Source organism: Tasmannia lanceolata, unplaced genomic scaffold, assembly GCF_043159265.1.
Source record: "Tasmannia lanceolata isolate RefF3 unplaced genomic scaffold, GAP_Taslan_0.1 ptg000018l, whole genome shotgun sequence".
NCBI classification, from domain to species: domain Eukaryota; kingdom Viridiplantae; phylum Streptophyta; class Magnoliopsida; order Canellales; family Winteraceae; genus Tasmannia; species Tasmannia lanceolata.
In genome coordinates, this window is record NW_027518695.1 from 1445811 (window position 1) to 1461625 (window position 15815).

At 37.7% G+C, this 15815-nt stretch overlaps 1 protein-coding gene and 1 pseudogene across 2 annotated transcripts; both read right to left on the bottom strand.

Moving 5' to 3' along the window:
* Positions 1-397: 397 nt before the first annotated feature.
* On the bottom strand, positions 398-11095 carry LOC143850907 (transcription factor BIM2-like). Of its 2 annotated transcripts, none has more exons than XM_077360194.1 (12): positions 10852-11095; positions 10162-10245; positions 9981-10061; positions 6618-6986; positions 5964-6063; positions 5667-5788; positions 5231-5336; positions 3737-3806; positions 3541-3636; positions 1924-2369; positions 1224-1356; positions 398-852 (listed from the first exon to the last, which is right to left on the bottom strand). In XM_077360194.1, exons 2-12 carry the CDS (start codon positions 10196-10198, stop codon positions 742-744), a joined length of 1671 nt encoding a protein of 556 aa, XP_077216309.1. In that variant the 5' UTR covers positions 10199-10245; positions 10852-11095; the 3' UTR covers positions 398-741. The 2 variants fall into 2 exon arrangements, with proteins under 2 accessions (XP_077216309.1, XP_077216310.1); XM_077360195.1 differs by having other exon boundaries at positions 5667-5784; positions 5960-6063.
* Positions 11096-11993: 898 nt separating this feature from the next.
* Positions 11994-12090, bottom strand: LOC143852142 (U6 spliceosomal RNA; annotated as a pseudogene).
* Between the last annotated feature and the right edge of the window lie 3725 nt (positions 12091-15815).

A 15815-nucleotide genomic window follows, 5' to 3' on the forward strand; every position in this document is an offset into this window, starting at 1 on the left:
AAAAAAACTGAAATTTCGGGATTTCAGCCAGGGCCGAAATTTTACTAAAACCAAAATTTAAAACCATGCTCATGACGACCATCAGCCATCTTTCTTTTCATTATGCAAAGGTATAAAGAAGAAACTAATACTAACCTTTTACAATTCTACTAATACATAAGGAGATATGTAGAGATATTATGTACAAGATAAATCGGAAGGCACAATGGGAAAACTCAATGTTTCATTTCTTGAGCGCACGCAAAGAGGACCATTAGCAAGTGTGATCTCTTTCGTCATTTAGCAGAGGAAGAATATACATGGAAGCTATAGGACCATATCAATCTTATTTAGTCTGTGGGCCTTATGATCATGCTTATAGATAGATAGTTTGTCACCGATGTAAAAGGATCCGAAGTCAGCACAATGACAAAGCCATTAGTAAAAAAAGTCTCTTACAGCCATGAAATCCTGTTACAATGAAATAAGGAGAGAAGAACCGAAACTTCTCATATACCAAGGAAAACTTCTAAAAACAAAAAGCGGCTTCTCAAATTTTAATTGGGAGCCTCTTACAGGAGCAAATACGAATAAAAGAATACCTAATGGTTTGAGAGCCCATCTCCACAAACCGTAAAACCCAACATATACACCCAAAGCTCAGTCTATATAAACCAGGCATTAACAATATTAAAGATAGAATGAAAAATAAAGAAAGAACGAAATATAAAAAAAGAGCAAAAAAAAAAGAGCGTTGAAGTACTAACTATTGTCCATCTTGAACCTCTTCTGAGCATGGTCCGAGTCCTCGCCACTACTTGCCACTCTTGAGTGCCCCATTGCCCGATTGCTAGATGAAGGGTCCTCGTGATCCTATCGCAAAGAAAATAAAAGATAAAACAGGATCAGGAACAGCTCTACTTACTTCTTTTTTTTTTTTTGGAGGACGCAACAGGAACAGCTCTACTAGAACAAGACAGCTGGCCAAGACACCAAAATCAGGTTAAAAATTGCAAATTTCTTAATATTAGCTTTTGCCGCATTAGAAGAAATGAAAGTTCTACTATGAAAGAACGCCCGGATGATTGTTTGGCTTCTATCCCAGTGCCTAGGAAGTTTTGTTTTCAGGTTGGAAGTTCATGGCTTTGTTTTTAAGCCATCAATGCAATCCACGGTTCTTTTATATTTCCAAGAAATGAAGACTTGAAAATTAAAGACAAAGAAAGTTACTTCAACGTACGTACCTTCGCACTGGACGTGGTAGTGGATGGTCTACTAGTAATTGCTCGCTTGCCAAGATCAATCTGAACAGAGATGCTGGCTTGCGACAGATCTATGCCTGAACTATGCAGTGCATGAGTAAGAGAACTCAATAACCTGTTGCACACATTGTTATCTTGTCATCAGCCCAAAACTCATATCTGATCCTAAAGACAGAACAATGCCATTGGAATACGACATTAGGATGGAAAAAAAGGTCTCTCAACTCTTCCAAATGACCATCCTCTTTTCCCACATATAAGAAGATGATCACACTCTGACTACAAAAGATTGTGAGGCTAAACTTAAAGCAGTTAGACACACTGTTGAATGGCAACAAGTTTCGAATAAGGAAATTCTTGCTTGTGCTGATGGAGTCTTCTTCATGGCCAGAGAGGACAAGTTGGGGGCTTGCACACTCTGATCTCACTTATTAATCTGATAATATAAGAAATCAGAACTGTATCTTTTTTAAGCCTATTGAACAAGCAAGAATTGATTACTCTAGACTAGGCTGTTGAAAAAACAGCCTTGAGGAGAACAAAAGCACAGCAAAGAGTTTGAGAAAGATAATGAAATTGGCAGACTACTAACTTTCATACTATTATATCAAATCCATATCTAAGGGAATGTTGTAGTTGCTGTAAAAATTTAAACAAATACACAGATAAAACTGACACTCACCCTTGAGAATAGACATTGGACATGCGAATGGTGCCCCCTTCAATTGTAAGCTCCTCTTGTTCGGTAAGCATATCACTATCAGCCGGGCATGGCCTCTGCCATAACTGAGGCTGAGGCTGACATGCCATGTTTTCGGCATCTGAAATCAGTCTCTGGGAAGATTGGGCGGGTCCAGTACTCCTCCCAATAGAACATGGGTATGTGTTTTGCTGCAAAGGATTTGATGCAACTTTACTTGCCATGCTTGGGAGGTGATCCATGGCTTTGTAAGGAGCACCTGTGCTCATCTCAGATTCTATAGGAGTCTGCATGTTCGCAAGCATTGTTGGGGAGATGGCAATGTTATTGTCCTCAAACTTGCCAGCAAATATCAACCCAGGAACAGGGCCATTCTTCATAGGTCGAGAATGGTCAGTCGTACTTTCTCCTGGACCTTGGCTGTGTTTCTGTTTCAAAAAAGTGATGGTCGATTGAATTCTCATAGAAGAGTATTTTGGGTACAAGATATCCTGGCATTCCTAGTTCTGATTAAACTTTAAAATTCTTGAACAAATTTCATGATCGACTGTAATGTCTATTGCTCTTCGGAGCAGCTAAAATGCACCCTTGAACTTTTTGAACTTATAATGAAGTACAAAAACCAATATACAATCCTCTTGGGTTTTGTCTTTACTATAAAATTAAAAAAATAAAATCACTTGGAAACAATCTAAATGTATAGATATTTCTGAGAAATGAAAAACTCAAACGATAATCAGAAATCCCAAATAACAATAGAACTTCTTTTTTTTCCAAGAATAAGCTGCATCCTTTCTCTTTTTGTTGTCCGTAAGATCCTTATAGGAATTAGTCAAGGGAAAAGGCATCCATGATGAATGAAAATAGTAAAACTTTTGGCTTTAGTTAACAAAATTTCCACTATTAAAAAAACGAAAGGAAAATAGCAAAACCTTTTCACACCAAGTAAACCACAAAACTCGACCATACTAACACAGTAACATACTACTACACTAGAATAAATAGAAAATGAGAAGTTTAACATGGATTTCTGCTAAAAAACACTTTAACAGCTTAAGATCAAAATAAACTCCTTGCAGATGTAAATGCAAACAAAACAGTCCAGGCTCACTTCATCAATGGTGAGATCCTCAATATGCCTTCAGAAAAATGGAAAACAGATATATCTTATGACCAGTGTTTAAAAATGCGGGCGAAGAAAATCCTAGTCGACTTGGCATGATGCGGTCGAGTACTTTGTTGACACGGCTGAGTGACTTGGTTGACACGGTCATAGTTCGGGAGAGTGAAAGGAGTTTTTATTAGCTCTGTTGGGCAAAATGTGGAATGCTGCAGCAAAACGCGGAACGCAGCCAAGGTAAAAGGGAGTTGACTCGGGGGAGTCCACGATGACGCGGGGGACTATGCTTATGACTTATCCATATCTTGGGACACATGCAGGTGTTTGCCTATGCATGCGGGGATACAGATCCAGCCAAATTCCACGAACACATATCACATGCCCAAAATCCATGCATCAAAACATGTTTTAATGCAGATGCCATGTGCAAGCACGCCAGTGATCAAACATAATGTGTAAAGCAAGGTAATAGTCTCTACCCATGGCATCAATTTTATGCTATCCTGATTCCATCCAGGGAATGCTGCTTCATACTTATATACCCTCTCTTGTAAAAATTGGATGTATTCAATGACCTGTATAGAGAGATGGATAATTTATTATGAGTAAGGAATTGGCATCATTAAAAGAAAATGACGTCAATAGCAAAATACTACTAAAGATTATATGATGTACCTCTAAAAGGAATGACGCCTTATCTCTCTTCTGATCACTATGTGGTATTAGTTCTCTCAATATTTGGAATCTGCATGACGAGCATAGAATCCATCAGGTCTTCAAATAGATAGGAGAAAGAAAAAAAAAGTAACAGTTCTTTCATATTTGGATCTTAGGAAGGATAAGGGAACCCTTTGAATGGTGGAAGAGTGAAAGAGATGCTTAAAATTTCTAAAATGCTTGAGTTCATAATAAAAAAATTAGAAAATGATATGAGAGGAAACCAAAAAGGTTAGACATCATGAAAAAGGCCGCATTTACAAAAATAATTCAGCCAAGTCAACATCCAAGGGAAATTTTTCGTAAAAGCCTTGAAACTCAACGATATTGAAACTTGATACCTAGATCCCAGTCAAACTAACACAGCTGAGCTCCAAGACTGAGTTCTGAACACTGTGAGATTTGGTTCTAAAATGACTTGCCACACATATTGGACTAAATGTCCTCACCAGGCAAGCAAATAATCATAAATGTATGGTGTTCTGTGGTAAGTTTGATTATTGGACACTCTTCTTCTTTTGGAAAGTTATCAATTACAAACTAATGACATTTTTTTTTTTTTTATAATTATTGGAAACTAATAACTTGGACATGGACTTCTGATTAGTTGTGTAAGGACACAAGAGGATGCAGCCACTTCAATATACATGATACCATACCAATTTAGCAGCGCACTATTGAATATACATAAATGCAGTTATCTACTTAAAATATACACACTGTATTAAAATACATGAAAGGACACCAAAACCAATCATTAGAAAGGCAAGCCAGGTGTCTATTCTACTGAAAGTCATAATGGATGTCCAACACACATTTGAAATAACCAATGTCTAAGCTATGAAGTATTCTTGAAAACTATATAGCAATGTGTATCATATTGGAGGTGAAAATGGAAAAATAATAATAATAATACTAGTAGTACTAAAAACAGAGGGAAGTGATATAAAGGATAAGTACATAGTACAACAGTAGTGCCAGATCACTCCAACATACACATTGTAGCCATATTTGAAGATAATAAAAAACTCAAATACTCCAATGTAGTAAAATCTCAAACCGACATCCCAACACATCTGAAGTTCACAAAAACTAAACACGAGTACAGAGGAGTTTCCTTCACCTATGCAGGGGAACAAACATCACAATGATATTCACGGGCAGTCCAATACAACGTGAACTAGAAGAGAAGTGCTATTCTAAGTTTTCAATCCCGGGAGCCCCAATGGGATTGGAAACTTCAAACTGTATCCCATTTTAAGTTTTCAATAGAAAAGAAGAGAATCTATAAAAAAATCTATTCTAAGTTATCAATGCCACGGGCGCCAATCCTCGGAGATTATTAACTCCTGACTTCTAAAAGCATGAAGTTCTTCCATCCTAGACAATATCGAGTCAAACCCAATCAAACTGAATTAAAAGTACACAACAAAATGGCCACCATAAACTTGCCTGTCATTTATTTTGCTCCTCCTCCGCTGCTCAGTAGCAGAGTGCTTTGATCGAGGTGTGACAGCCCTTTGATCACCCTTCCCATCTACTTGTACCCCCAAATCCCCTGCAACAACTCAAAATTTTAAAATTGGCAAGGAACACATGAACTTGCAGTCCATTGAAAAGTAAAGATATTATCAGAATCTAATGAAAAACAAACCATTAACAAAATGAAAAATAGATTAACAAGGACAAGACTAGCAATTAAAAAGCATATTATACAGAGTACATATACATTGGATATACATCTAACTCAGATATTAAGGAATAAAAAATCAATAAAACGAAAAAGAGCAACCGGGATTCACGGCCCCCAATTCAAGATAACCCAGAAATAGAAAATTGGATAGAGGGTTTTCTAACGTGTCAGATTGGCATATGGAAATAAAAATACCTCTGTGGGAAGAACCCTCTTTCTTAACGTATTCTTCATCATCATCATCTTCCTCTTCGGGAAGACCCTTCATAGATTTCATCATCTGCATGAAACCCTGACTCTTCTGTGCCAGTTTCTGCCTGAGTAAAAACAAGAACATAAAAAAAAACCCTAAAATTAAACCCAAGAAAAAATGGGGGGAAAGCTCAAAAAGAGAAAGGAAATGTCTGAAAATCCTTGAAAATAGCAGAAAATCAGAAGAGGTAAAAAAAAAAAGGTTTAGCAGAAGAGAAAAAGGGAGAGAAAGTCACCAACTTGGAGGATAGCAGAGAGCTGAGACTTCTGGTTCCAGGAACGAAGGGCGGGAAGGGGCTCTCCGAAAAAGAAGACCACTGCCCTAATTTCTCAGTTGGCTCTGGAAAAAGCAAACAAAGCCGATACTTTAATTAATTCCAATACCAGCTACTCAGTACTAACATGCGCCTACGATGACGCTTATAAACCTGCGCCCCTGTGTGGATTACGAAATGAGGGAGTTTGCCATAGAGGGTACTGTAGCATAATCCAACCATCTCGCCGGTCCCCTGCCTAGAATTTTTCTCCCATTTTCTTTGTCTTTTTTCCGAAAGTTACGAGGAAATATCAAATATAGGAGAAATTCTATAAATAAAACTTGAAAAGTTGGTTTTTGAGTAATTTTCTTCATGTGTAATTTAAAAAAAAAAAAGAAAAAACAAGAAATTCTTGAAAAGTTTTTCTTTTGCAAACTTATCCAGGTAATTCTTGCAATCCATACCGGGCCACTTTGGAAACCATTATCTAAGAGAGATGTAGAACTACTTGTACATATAGGCGAATAAGACTATATGCAAATAGTTTTTAATGGCATATCCAAAGTGACCCAATCTAGTTATGTGTCATAATAGAACGTCCAAGCATAAAACACAACTAATGGAGATGAAAATTTACCTCTTGTAAGCTGTCTTTCTCCAACCTTATCCTTTACTATGCCTTTCTCCTTGGCAGCTGACTCTTCCCATAAGGTCAACAAACCTCCACTGTATGAGTTGCTGTTGCTATTACTCTTGCTAGCTTCGACCTTCCTTTCTATGCTACTTGCTCGAACTGGGGTGCATACACTTATCTCTGGTTTCACAATTCCTTGGCTGAAACTAGAAATGTGGTTTATGCTATAGGTCCCAATCCCGCCTGGAAGTATGTGTTCGACTGAAGATGGCTTCTCAACGTTGGATGTCTCATTAGTGGCTTCTCCAATGGCATTGCTCTTTCCGCTCCTTTCTAGTGGTTGAAGAAAATCATGAGTCTTAAGGTAAAATCCTGTAAAACGAAATGTAATTAGATTTCAGCCACATAACCCACTAGTCAAAACTTATAAATTATATAGCATTAAGGCCATGTTTGGCCAACATGACTTTTTTTTTCCATGGAATATTAGTTTATCCAGTGATGGGAGAGGGGCTAGGAGGGTGGGAGGCTAGAAATGAGAGGGCATGAGTAAGGAGAGGATGGAAATGGCTGAAAATTAGGGAAAAGAAAAACTCTAATCCAAATGGCGTTTTTTTCCATATTTTTCAGCCACTTCACACCATCTCCTAACACCTGCCCTCCAAATTCTCTCCCTCTTCCAGCCTCCTTCCCCTTCCCCTTCCCTCGTTACTTGCTAAATTAATATTCCAAGAAAAAAATTCCTGGTTGCCGAAAATAGCTTAAAGGTAAATGATAAGACTATAGGGTCTCTCTCTTATCTATACATATCTCTATGTATGTATGTGAACAAAAGAGCATAACATAAAATAGTCCTAGTCCTGCTCATTGGTAAGCAATTAAAAGAATAATGAAATACATTAAAGGAACTAAGCACCTCAAATTGTATTTTCAAACATAAAAGCTTAGAAGTTCATGATTACTTTGATGCGGTTTCGTATGTGATAGAGATGGCAGTCAGTCCACTTCTCTACATGTGTTTATATTTGGAGTTGTTATTTCTTGGTCTATCAAGAAACAGGGTTGTGTAGCAAGATACACACAGAAAGCTGAGCACATAGCCTGTAATATGGTGACTACTTGTGCCGTTTGAATTATACAATTTTTTGGACGATTTGGATGTTGGTCTAGTTGGTGGGCCAATATAATTATATTGTGATAATCATGCAGCAATAAGCTTGATACACAGTACATCGAGTACCTCTAAGGGAGATATATATACGTGTAATATCACTATATTAGAGATATAGTGGAGAATAAGAAAATGAAGGTAACTTATATAACCACCTGTGATATGATTGCTGATCATTTGACAAAAGGAATTTGTTCAGAAGTTTTCATCAAGCATTTGGGCTACATGCAGCTTAGAAGCGTCTAAGTAAAGTAAGAATGTTTGGGGAGAAACAAAAAAATGGCGATCCTTTTTACAAAGGGAGTTCTGTGGAATTCATCTGGCATGTGATCTTGGTGGGAATTAGAAATGTCACAGCCGTAGAATTCATCCAGCATGTGAGCTTGGCGGTACTTAGAAATATCTAAGTCAAGGCAAGATGTTTGGGAAACATAAAAGGAATTCCTTCGGCCATATGGCCAAGTAGGAGATGTTATGGAAATGGCCATAATGGCCTCACTGTAACACAAGGGTAGGTACCGTATTTTTTTGTAACGTTACGGAGGAAAGGGGCGTAACGACAATCAATGGTAATGGCAAGATATCTACTTATAAATGGCATCTTGGATATGAGAGATGATGTATGCCTTGAATCTAAACATCTTTAATTGCATACATAATTAGATAGTTTTGAGATGTTATAGTTAAGCCAAAATTTTATAGGTTGCATGTTACTTAGGTCCACCTTTTTTAAGAAAGTACAGTGAGGCCACTTCTTCGGATGATCCAAACCATTCATTTGATGGACTAAAACATAAATATTAAATAGGTTGTAGCCCATAAATCATCATCATAGCTAGGATGATCCCAACCCTCCGACCTTCATCTTCAGGCGCACACATCCCAGAAAATCTCTAGTTAACCGTAACCAGCTCTCAATACAACATGACATTTGACAAACTATATGAGACAGAGACAGAGACAGAGACAGAGACGAAGACGACCCTCACGTTTCCATTATTGAAATAGTGCCGAGTGGGGGGCTTGTCCCTCTCAAACCAACGTGATCCACAAAGGACCAACCTTTTTCACTCGATAATTTGTGGGCCTCTCCATGTTGAAATGGTGGGGCCCTACCTATTCAATGCATGGGTCTCCAACTGAACAAAGATGGCTCTCACCGTTTTCACCATCGAGAGCTTCTCTCTAGAGTGAAATGTTATTGACGGCTCAATCGGCTTTACCTTTTTGCTCTACCAACTTTAAAAGATAGACCCATGACCATCCATACAATTGCTCTACCAGATTTAAAAGATAGACCCATGACCATCCATACAATTGCTCTACCAACTTTAAAAGATAGACCCATGACCATCCATACAATTGCTCTACCAAGGGATTCAACATATATAGTCAGGGAATACCCTATATGGGTGGTTATAAAAATTGGCGTGGGGATACCCTATGTCATCAAAAAAACAAAATGGTGGGGCAATTTTTAACCACTTAAGGGGATTTGTAGGAGACAAAATAAAAATAAAAATGAGGGAATCCAATCAGCCCATTTCTCTCATGTTTCCGCTTATCGCGGGTCTAAATATGCGAAAAAATTCGAGGTTTTCCGAAGCTACTCAGTCTCTTCGGAAAATTCTCATTATATCGTCTTTGCTCAATTTTATGAAAAATAATATCTCCATTGAAGTTTACCTGATTATATAGGGAAAAATCGTAAATCAGGCTGTTCTTTTTTAGTAAATTCTAGTTACAAATCTGTTTGCTTTTTATGTAACCTTTTTGTTATGTAAATAAATTTAGGGAAATTAGTATTATCAACACTGGTTTTTTGGTCACTTCCACCCTTTCCTTTGTATTAAAATAAAGAGAGGTGGTGTAAGTGAGTGTAAAAACAGGGTGGGGATTCTAGCTCCCATAAAATATGCAAATATGAACATTTATACAAATAAAGGGAGATGATATAAGCACGACCATCTTTTGATATATATTTTTTTGGTAACGAAGGATCTTTTGATATTTGGACTAACCCTTTTTGTTTTTTATTATTATTTAAAGAGCGATCAAAGGTTATTACAGTTCCCAAAAGACTGTCAGAAGCCAATTAAAAAGGAAAGGACAAACTGAGTTTGTGCACTTATTAAGATATGGTTGTGGTGATATCATTTCCCTAAATGAATTCCATTTTTATAATATGAGCGTACCTTGCGAAGAAGGTCTTGGATCTTGGTGCTGGAAGGACGAATCGCTGTACAGGGAAAGAAAATCATGGGTAGGTTTTTTCCCTGTAATAACATCAAAACTCACAGTTAGCTTCAAATTAAAAAAAAAAAATGAAAATTATTTCTTTCTTTTCACAGAACCATAATTGAATCAAATTGATACCTTCGTTTCCAAACGGTCGAGGTTGAGGAAGCTCCATCCACAGAAAATTATTCTTCCTCGATTTTCTTTTTTCTTTTGCCTTTTCTGAATTATGAAAGTATCAGCTTCTTATGCCGAATATCCAAATTTCTTCCTTTTTCAGGGGAAGAAAAAGGAGTAAATTCTATGGCGATTTAATTCTCTGAACTTCTACTCCGAAAATAAATATAAATAGAGATTTTCTTCGCAATTGAATACTACTGATTCAAATTCTGAAATTCACAAGCCTGAAAAATAAATATCTTCTGAAATTCTCTTCGTTTTCATGAAAAATTCCTGAAATTCACTAAAATATCATCTGAATTCCTGAAATTCTCTTCGTTTTCACGAAATTCCTGTCTGAAGAACTCGAATTATATCTGAAGAAGCACGATTTTTGTTTTGTTTTTTTGTTTTTTTTCTAAAACGAAGATCTGATTCCTTGATCTACAAATCTATTGAATAGAGCTTCAGATTCTCAGATTTCTGGCAAAATCTGCCACCATAAACTAATTCGAAAATGAAATTAAAGATCAAAACTCAAAAGTTTCCTTGTTTACATTAGAATATAATATTTCTGCTAGACTCAAACAAATTTTTTCTAACAGAAAAATCTTGCCTCAGAAATTCATGAAAAACCAGATCTAAGGGAATGAAATCACAGAAACCTACCTCAGAATTCAAACTCCGAAGCAATTCACCAAATTCAGAAGAAATGTATCTGAAATTTAGCCAAATTCTCTTTTCTCTACTTTTTCTTTTTCCAAGAGAAACGTGTGAGGATTTCAAGCAGAGGAAGAGAAAATTGCATTTCACGTATATATACTCGAAAAATCGTAGCTTTTTGCTCTCTCTCTCTCTCTCTCTCTCTCTCTCTCTCTCTATAACGAGATGAAAGACGGAGGAGGGGTCGGGTCGGAGGGCCTTGGTGAGATCTTTATATACGCTTTTTTATTTCTTTTATCACTCGTTTCTCGTCTCAGAAAACGCCGTTTTCTTGACGCCGTTATAAATAACCTAACGGTGTTAAGGGTATCACGGGCGAATTTTTCCAGCGTACTTTTCCCCGTTTCGGGACGAGTAATCGTGACGTGTGCAAATATCCTGATAGTCGCACTCCCATATTTTGATAAATTTCTCTAACACCTTGTCTGTTACTATTTAACCATCTGTCAATTGTTATCACAATTTACATAAAAAAACTCTCAGAACCCAATTAAGGAAAAGAAGACAAGATGAGTTGGTGCAAAAATCAAAACATTGTAGGGCCATTATCAGCACTCAAAATATTTTGCTAACACCTTGTCTTTCTGTTTAACCAGCTGTCAATTGTTATATCACAATATGGATCTGTTTGGATGCTTAAGCATTTTTAGGGCAAGTAAAGTCCATGGTGGGGTAGGATTTTGGATGCAATTAGACCCCTAGTAAAGCCATGTGCTTTATTTTATATGGATGCAAGTAAACCTAGAGAGAGAGAGAGAGAGGATTACTTAAGAAATTTCTTCTTTTCTGAGTTATTTCATATGGAAATCCTATTCATGCCACTTGCAATTATTACACCAGTTTTTCATCTCTGGTAGTTTTTAGGGTTTTTGAAGCTCCATTGGCAACCAAGCATCATGTACTATTGGAAAAGTGATTTTCTTTTTTTGCTTGAGAATTACCTGGGGTCTTCTTGAGGATCCCTTTTACTTGGCATCCAAACACAGCTGGAAAATTGCTACAAAGAAGAGGGCAGATTTGCTCATTTCTGAAAGTTGCTGGTCCATTAGTCTGAAAGGACAGTTCAGAACACCTTCATCGGATGATCTAAACCATTGGTCTATAAAGTCATGTTTTGGGCTTGCGCAGGGACCGTGCTAATCTTCTCTGTATCGTTCTAATTTTAACAGATGTCTCCCAAGAGACTGCAGGTTTTCTCCAAAATAATAAGGGTTGTGCCTGGAGCTCAATGGTTGAGGCTTTGCTTATCAATCTTGAGGTCATTGGTTCCATCCCAGCTTACCTATTGAAAAAGAGTTTTGGGCTTGCCAAGTAAAAAAATTATCGTTATATTTTGTAGTCGTTTATCGTGCAATCCGTGTTGGGGATGAAATCATGACTATTATTTTGTTTGGGATTGAACCTGCGACCTCAAGGTTGAGATCGAAAGCCTAGAAATCATGACTAGGTGGGACCAAAAGATTGCTTCTTAACATTGATCGTGAAAGTGAAGAATTTACATTATACACCATCTTGATTTCCAAATAGAATTTAAAAACAAATGTGTAGGCTTGCCCATCCAATTTCACGCAATTCAAAAGAGAATCATAACTAGTCACTGTTGTGGGTCCTCCCAAGGACAGAAGTTGACCTAAAAATTGCGTCGACGCAACATAACCGTCGGATCCATCTCATCTATTCATCGAGTGTCGATTGTTGCGTTAGGTTTGCATGAGTAATAATAAAAAAAAGCTAATTCAATAAATCTTTCAAAATAAAAAGTATTCAGTAACTACGTTTCTAAATTAAGAAAAAATTGCCTGTAAAAAGTGAATCCTTCTGGAGTTCACCATTTCCCCCTTATAAAAATTAGTGGAGAACTGCTTAATTATTTGGAGTTTTTATATGGTGTAAGCCCTTATGGTCTCGTATATTTTCAAAAAGTTCAGTACAGACCACACATCATAGGATGGTCCAAACGACCTTAATAGATTGTGCCCTAAAAATCATTTCCATTGGATGATCCTAGCCCTCTGATCTATAGAGGTTTCCATAATACGCGGTTCCTCTGTAGATCGGTGAGTTGGATCATCCTATGGAAAAGAAAGGATTTGCATTAGCATATGAAAGGTTTGGATCACCCTATGATGCGGTCCGTACAGTACTTTTCGAAAAATAGGGGACTATATGGGCTTACACCATATAAATTCTCAATTATTTGAAGCATTTTCTCTTTTTTCAGAAATTTTGTAACTGTGGAAAAATTATTTCTTTTCTTTTTTACTTGTTAAATTTTCTCGTCTTTATTTCTCCTTTTTTATTTGTTCATTCTCAGCTATGGTGTACGTTTGGCAGTGGATCCCACGTGCGCACGATAATGGCTTATGATCTACTCTCAATCGTTTCCCGAGGAATAATACGGGGGGCAGCAGTCACGTGAGGCCATCACAAGTTGACTACGGTTGACATTGACATTTTTCTTTCGTAAAACTTAATCATATGATTAGGGCGTAAATCCCGATTTTTAACTGGAGCTTAAAAGGTGCAGTGCAGAGGATGTTGGTGGTCACGTGCTGCCGCCAGCGTGTTCTGGTCGGCATGTGGGTCCCGCATCACCCAACCCATATGCGCGAAACGCGGGCATCCCCGTTGCCCTTTCCATGTGCTTCAGATTCCAGAGTCCAATTAATTAAAAATGATATTCCCACCCATTTTCCAAGCATTTCTAATTTTCTACTCTGTTTTTTCTCCTCCCTTTTGTTTCTCTTTTGGGGTGGAGATATCATTTCCACAGAGATTTTATATGGAGCACACTTCAATGGATGATCCAAACCGTTCATAAATAAACTTTACCCCGTAGATCATCTACACAGGAATATTCCCTCTACAAATCATGATCTGCTGGGTACAACCTATTTACATTGTGGCCCAACAGATGAACGGTTTGGATCATGGGCCCCATTGTACTTTTTCAAAATACTAGACTTCACTTGCTCTCTGCTATAAAACCTCCTAACAAATTAGACACGAATATGTCCAAACCCAGTTTTATGATATAGATAAAAGGCGATTTTTAAGTCCTATAATGGGGAATTAGGGGGGTGGGGAATAGGGGGGGATCTAAACTGTTTATCTTGTTGAGATCATGAACCTAACCGGATAGCCCGGGTCTCTTCCCGATCAGTCATCCCATCGTCAATCTCTTAGAAGGGCCTCATTAGGGCTCCTCCAAGAAGATTCTAAACCGATGTCTATGAGATCAAGTTCGTTCATCTTGTCCATTATCATTAGACTCTTAGAATTAAAGGCATTTCTCTGGCCCTATGGTTGCTATTCAGATCAAGGGATCTAATCACATAAACAAGGTAGAAGTGGGGCCCAATATGGATCTTTTACGAAGGAACGTAAGAGTGACTTTATGGTAAGCATGGATTTTCCAATAATTACTGTGCAATAGAAAAAATGGGGACCACTTATCCAATGGTCAAAATCATTCCTATTTTGGGTCCTCTATAGAAGGGTCCTGACCTAGAAATAGGGGTGCAAGTTTGGGGTGCAAGTTTGGCCCTGTCAGCGCTGACCCGTCCTGAGCCCGAACAAGGTCAGGGCTGGATTTTCCAACCCTGAGGGCGGGTCAGGGTTCATTTTTTTAGACCCTGACTCAGGTCGGGTCGGGTTCTGGGTTAATGCCTCGGGTACCCTGATCCGGCTCGACCCTAAGTTTTCTATTATAGAATTGAACCGTCTGTGCATGTGTTCTTTTCCTAATGTTTTCTATTATCTTGGATTGATGTTTCTTTAGATTATTATTATTAATTGTCTCTGTTGCCCATCATGTTGTTGAATTCATATTGTCTTATTTTGTTCTCTTTCTCTGTTTATTGATCATTTTGTTCTATATGATAAGTGGTTGCTTTATTTTTGGCACTCTTAACAGGTATTTGCACTAGGGTCAATTAGGGCGGGCCAGGGCCAGCACTGAGCCCTGTAGGGCTGGCAATGGGTTGAGGTTTTTCGGCCCTGACTCAGGGTCAGGGCCGAGATAATGGGTTACAGGGTTGGGCTAGGGTTTTGAAAAACCTGACCCTGTTGCAGCCCTACCTAGAAATCTTGCCCATAAATGGCCCAAACAATTCTATCTGTGCCCTTTAAATGTACACGTAAGAGAAAGTTTCATAGATAGCACCCACCGGGGTAGCATAGGAAGCACATTGCTCTTTTGGCCTTTGGAGTTAGCAGGTCTCTTACAGGGACAGAGGGCTCAAATCTCATGTAAGTATAGGAAGATCGATATCCATATTCATTGTTTTGATATTGGCATCCTCTTTTTTAAACAAACTTGGAAAGGTGTGGGAGGCCATACACTAATTTGCTTTAATAATGGCACTCTTTACTTGTAAATTTTTTTTAATTTGTTTGGCTGTCCATAGGGTTTTGAGAATTATAACACCCTCTAATACCTAATTAGGAAAGTATAAATTAAAGAGTATTATTTGAAATGAAGAATATTAATGTAATGAGGTAGCATAGTAACACGGAATGCTAATTATGGCTAGAATTTTCTATCTGAGCTCAAGAGTTCACACTATGAATGTGAACCGACATTGAAACAACGAAGTGTTGGTGTGGTGCATGATGAAATATTTTATTCCTCAATTTTAATATTTCATCTTTTTTTATTTATTTATAATTGACGACCTAAAAAAAGGGAGCCGCATGTCACCACCAACACTACTATATATAAATGACGGTACTTATATATTCGTCCCATAGAAGGGGGTGGCCCGGGGAAGAAAAGGAGGCAAATATATCACTTCCCATAAGTAAAATAGCATGCGCAATTCAAGCTTGAGGTCGCAGGTTTGATCCCAGCTAAATTAGTGTACTTTGGAAGTATTGTCTATAATATTTTACTCTCTTTTTTCGTAAAA

What these genes read in the sequence shown, in the direction of transcription:
- LOC143850907 (XM_077360194.1), bottom strand. Translation starts at nt 10,198, where the DNA reads ATGGAGCTTCCTCAACCTCGACCGTTTGGAAACGAAG. An exon ending in TCGACCGTTTGGAAACGAAG is followed by an intron (nt 10,062 to 10,161) that starts GTATCAATTTGA and finishes ATGTTATTACAG; the next exon opens with GGAAAAAACCTACCCATGAT. An exon ending in TCCAATGTCTATTCTCAAGG is followed by an intron (nt 1,357 to 1,923) that starts GTGAGTGTCAGT and finishes TGTGTGCAACAG; the next exon opens with GTTATTGAGTTCTCTTACTC.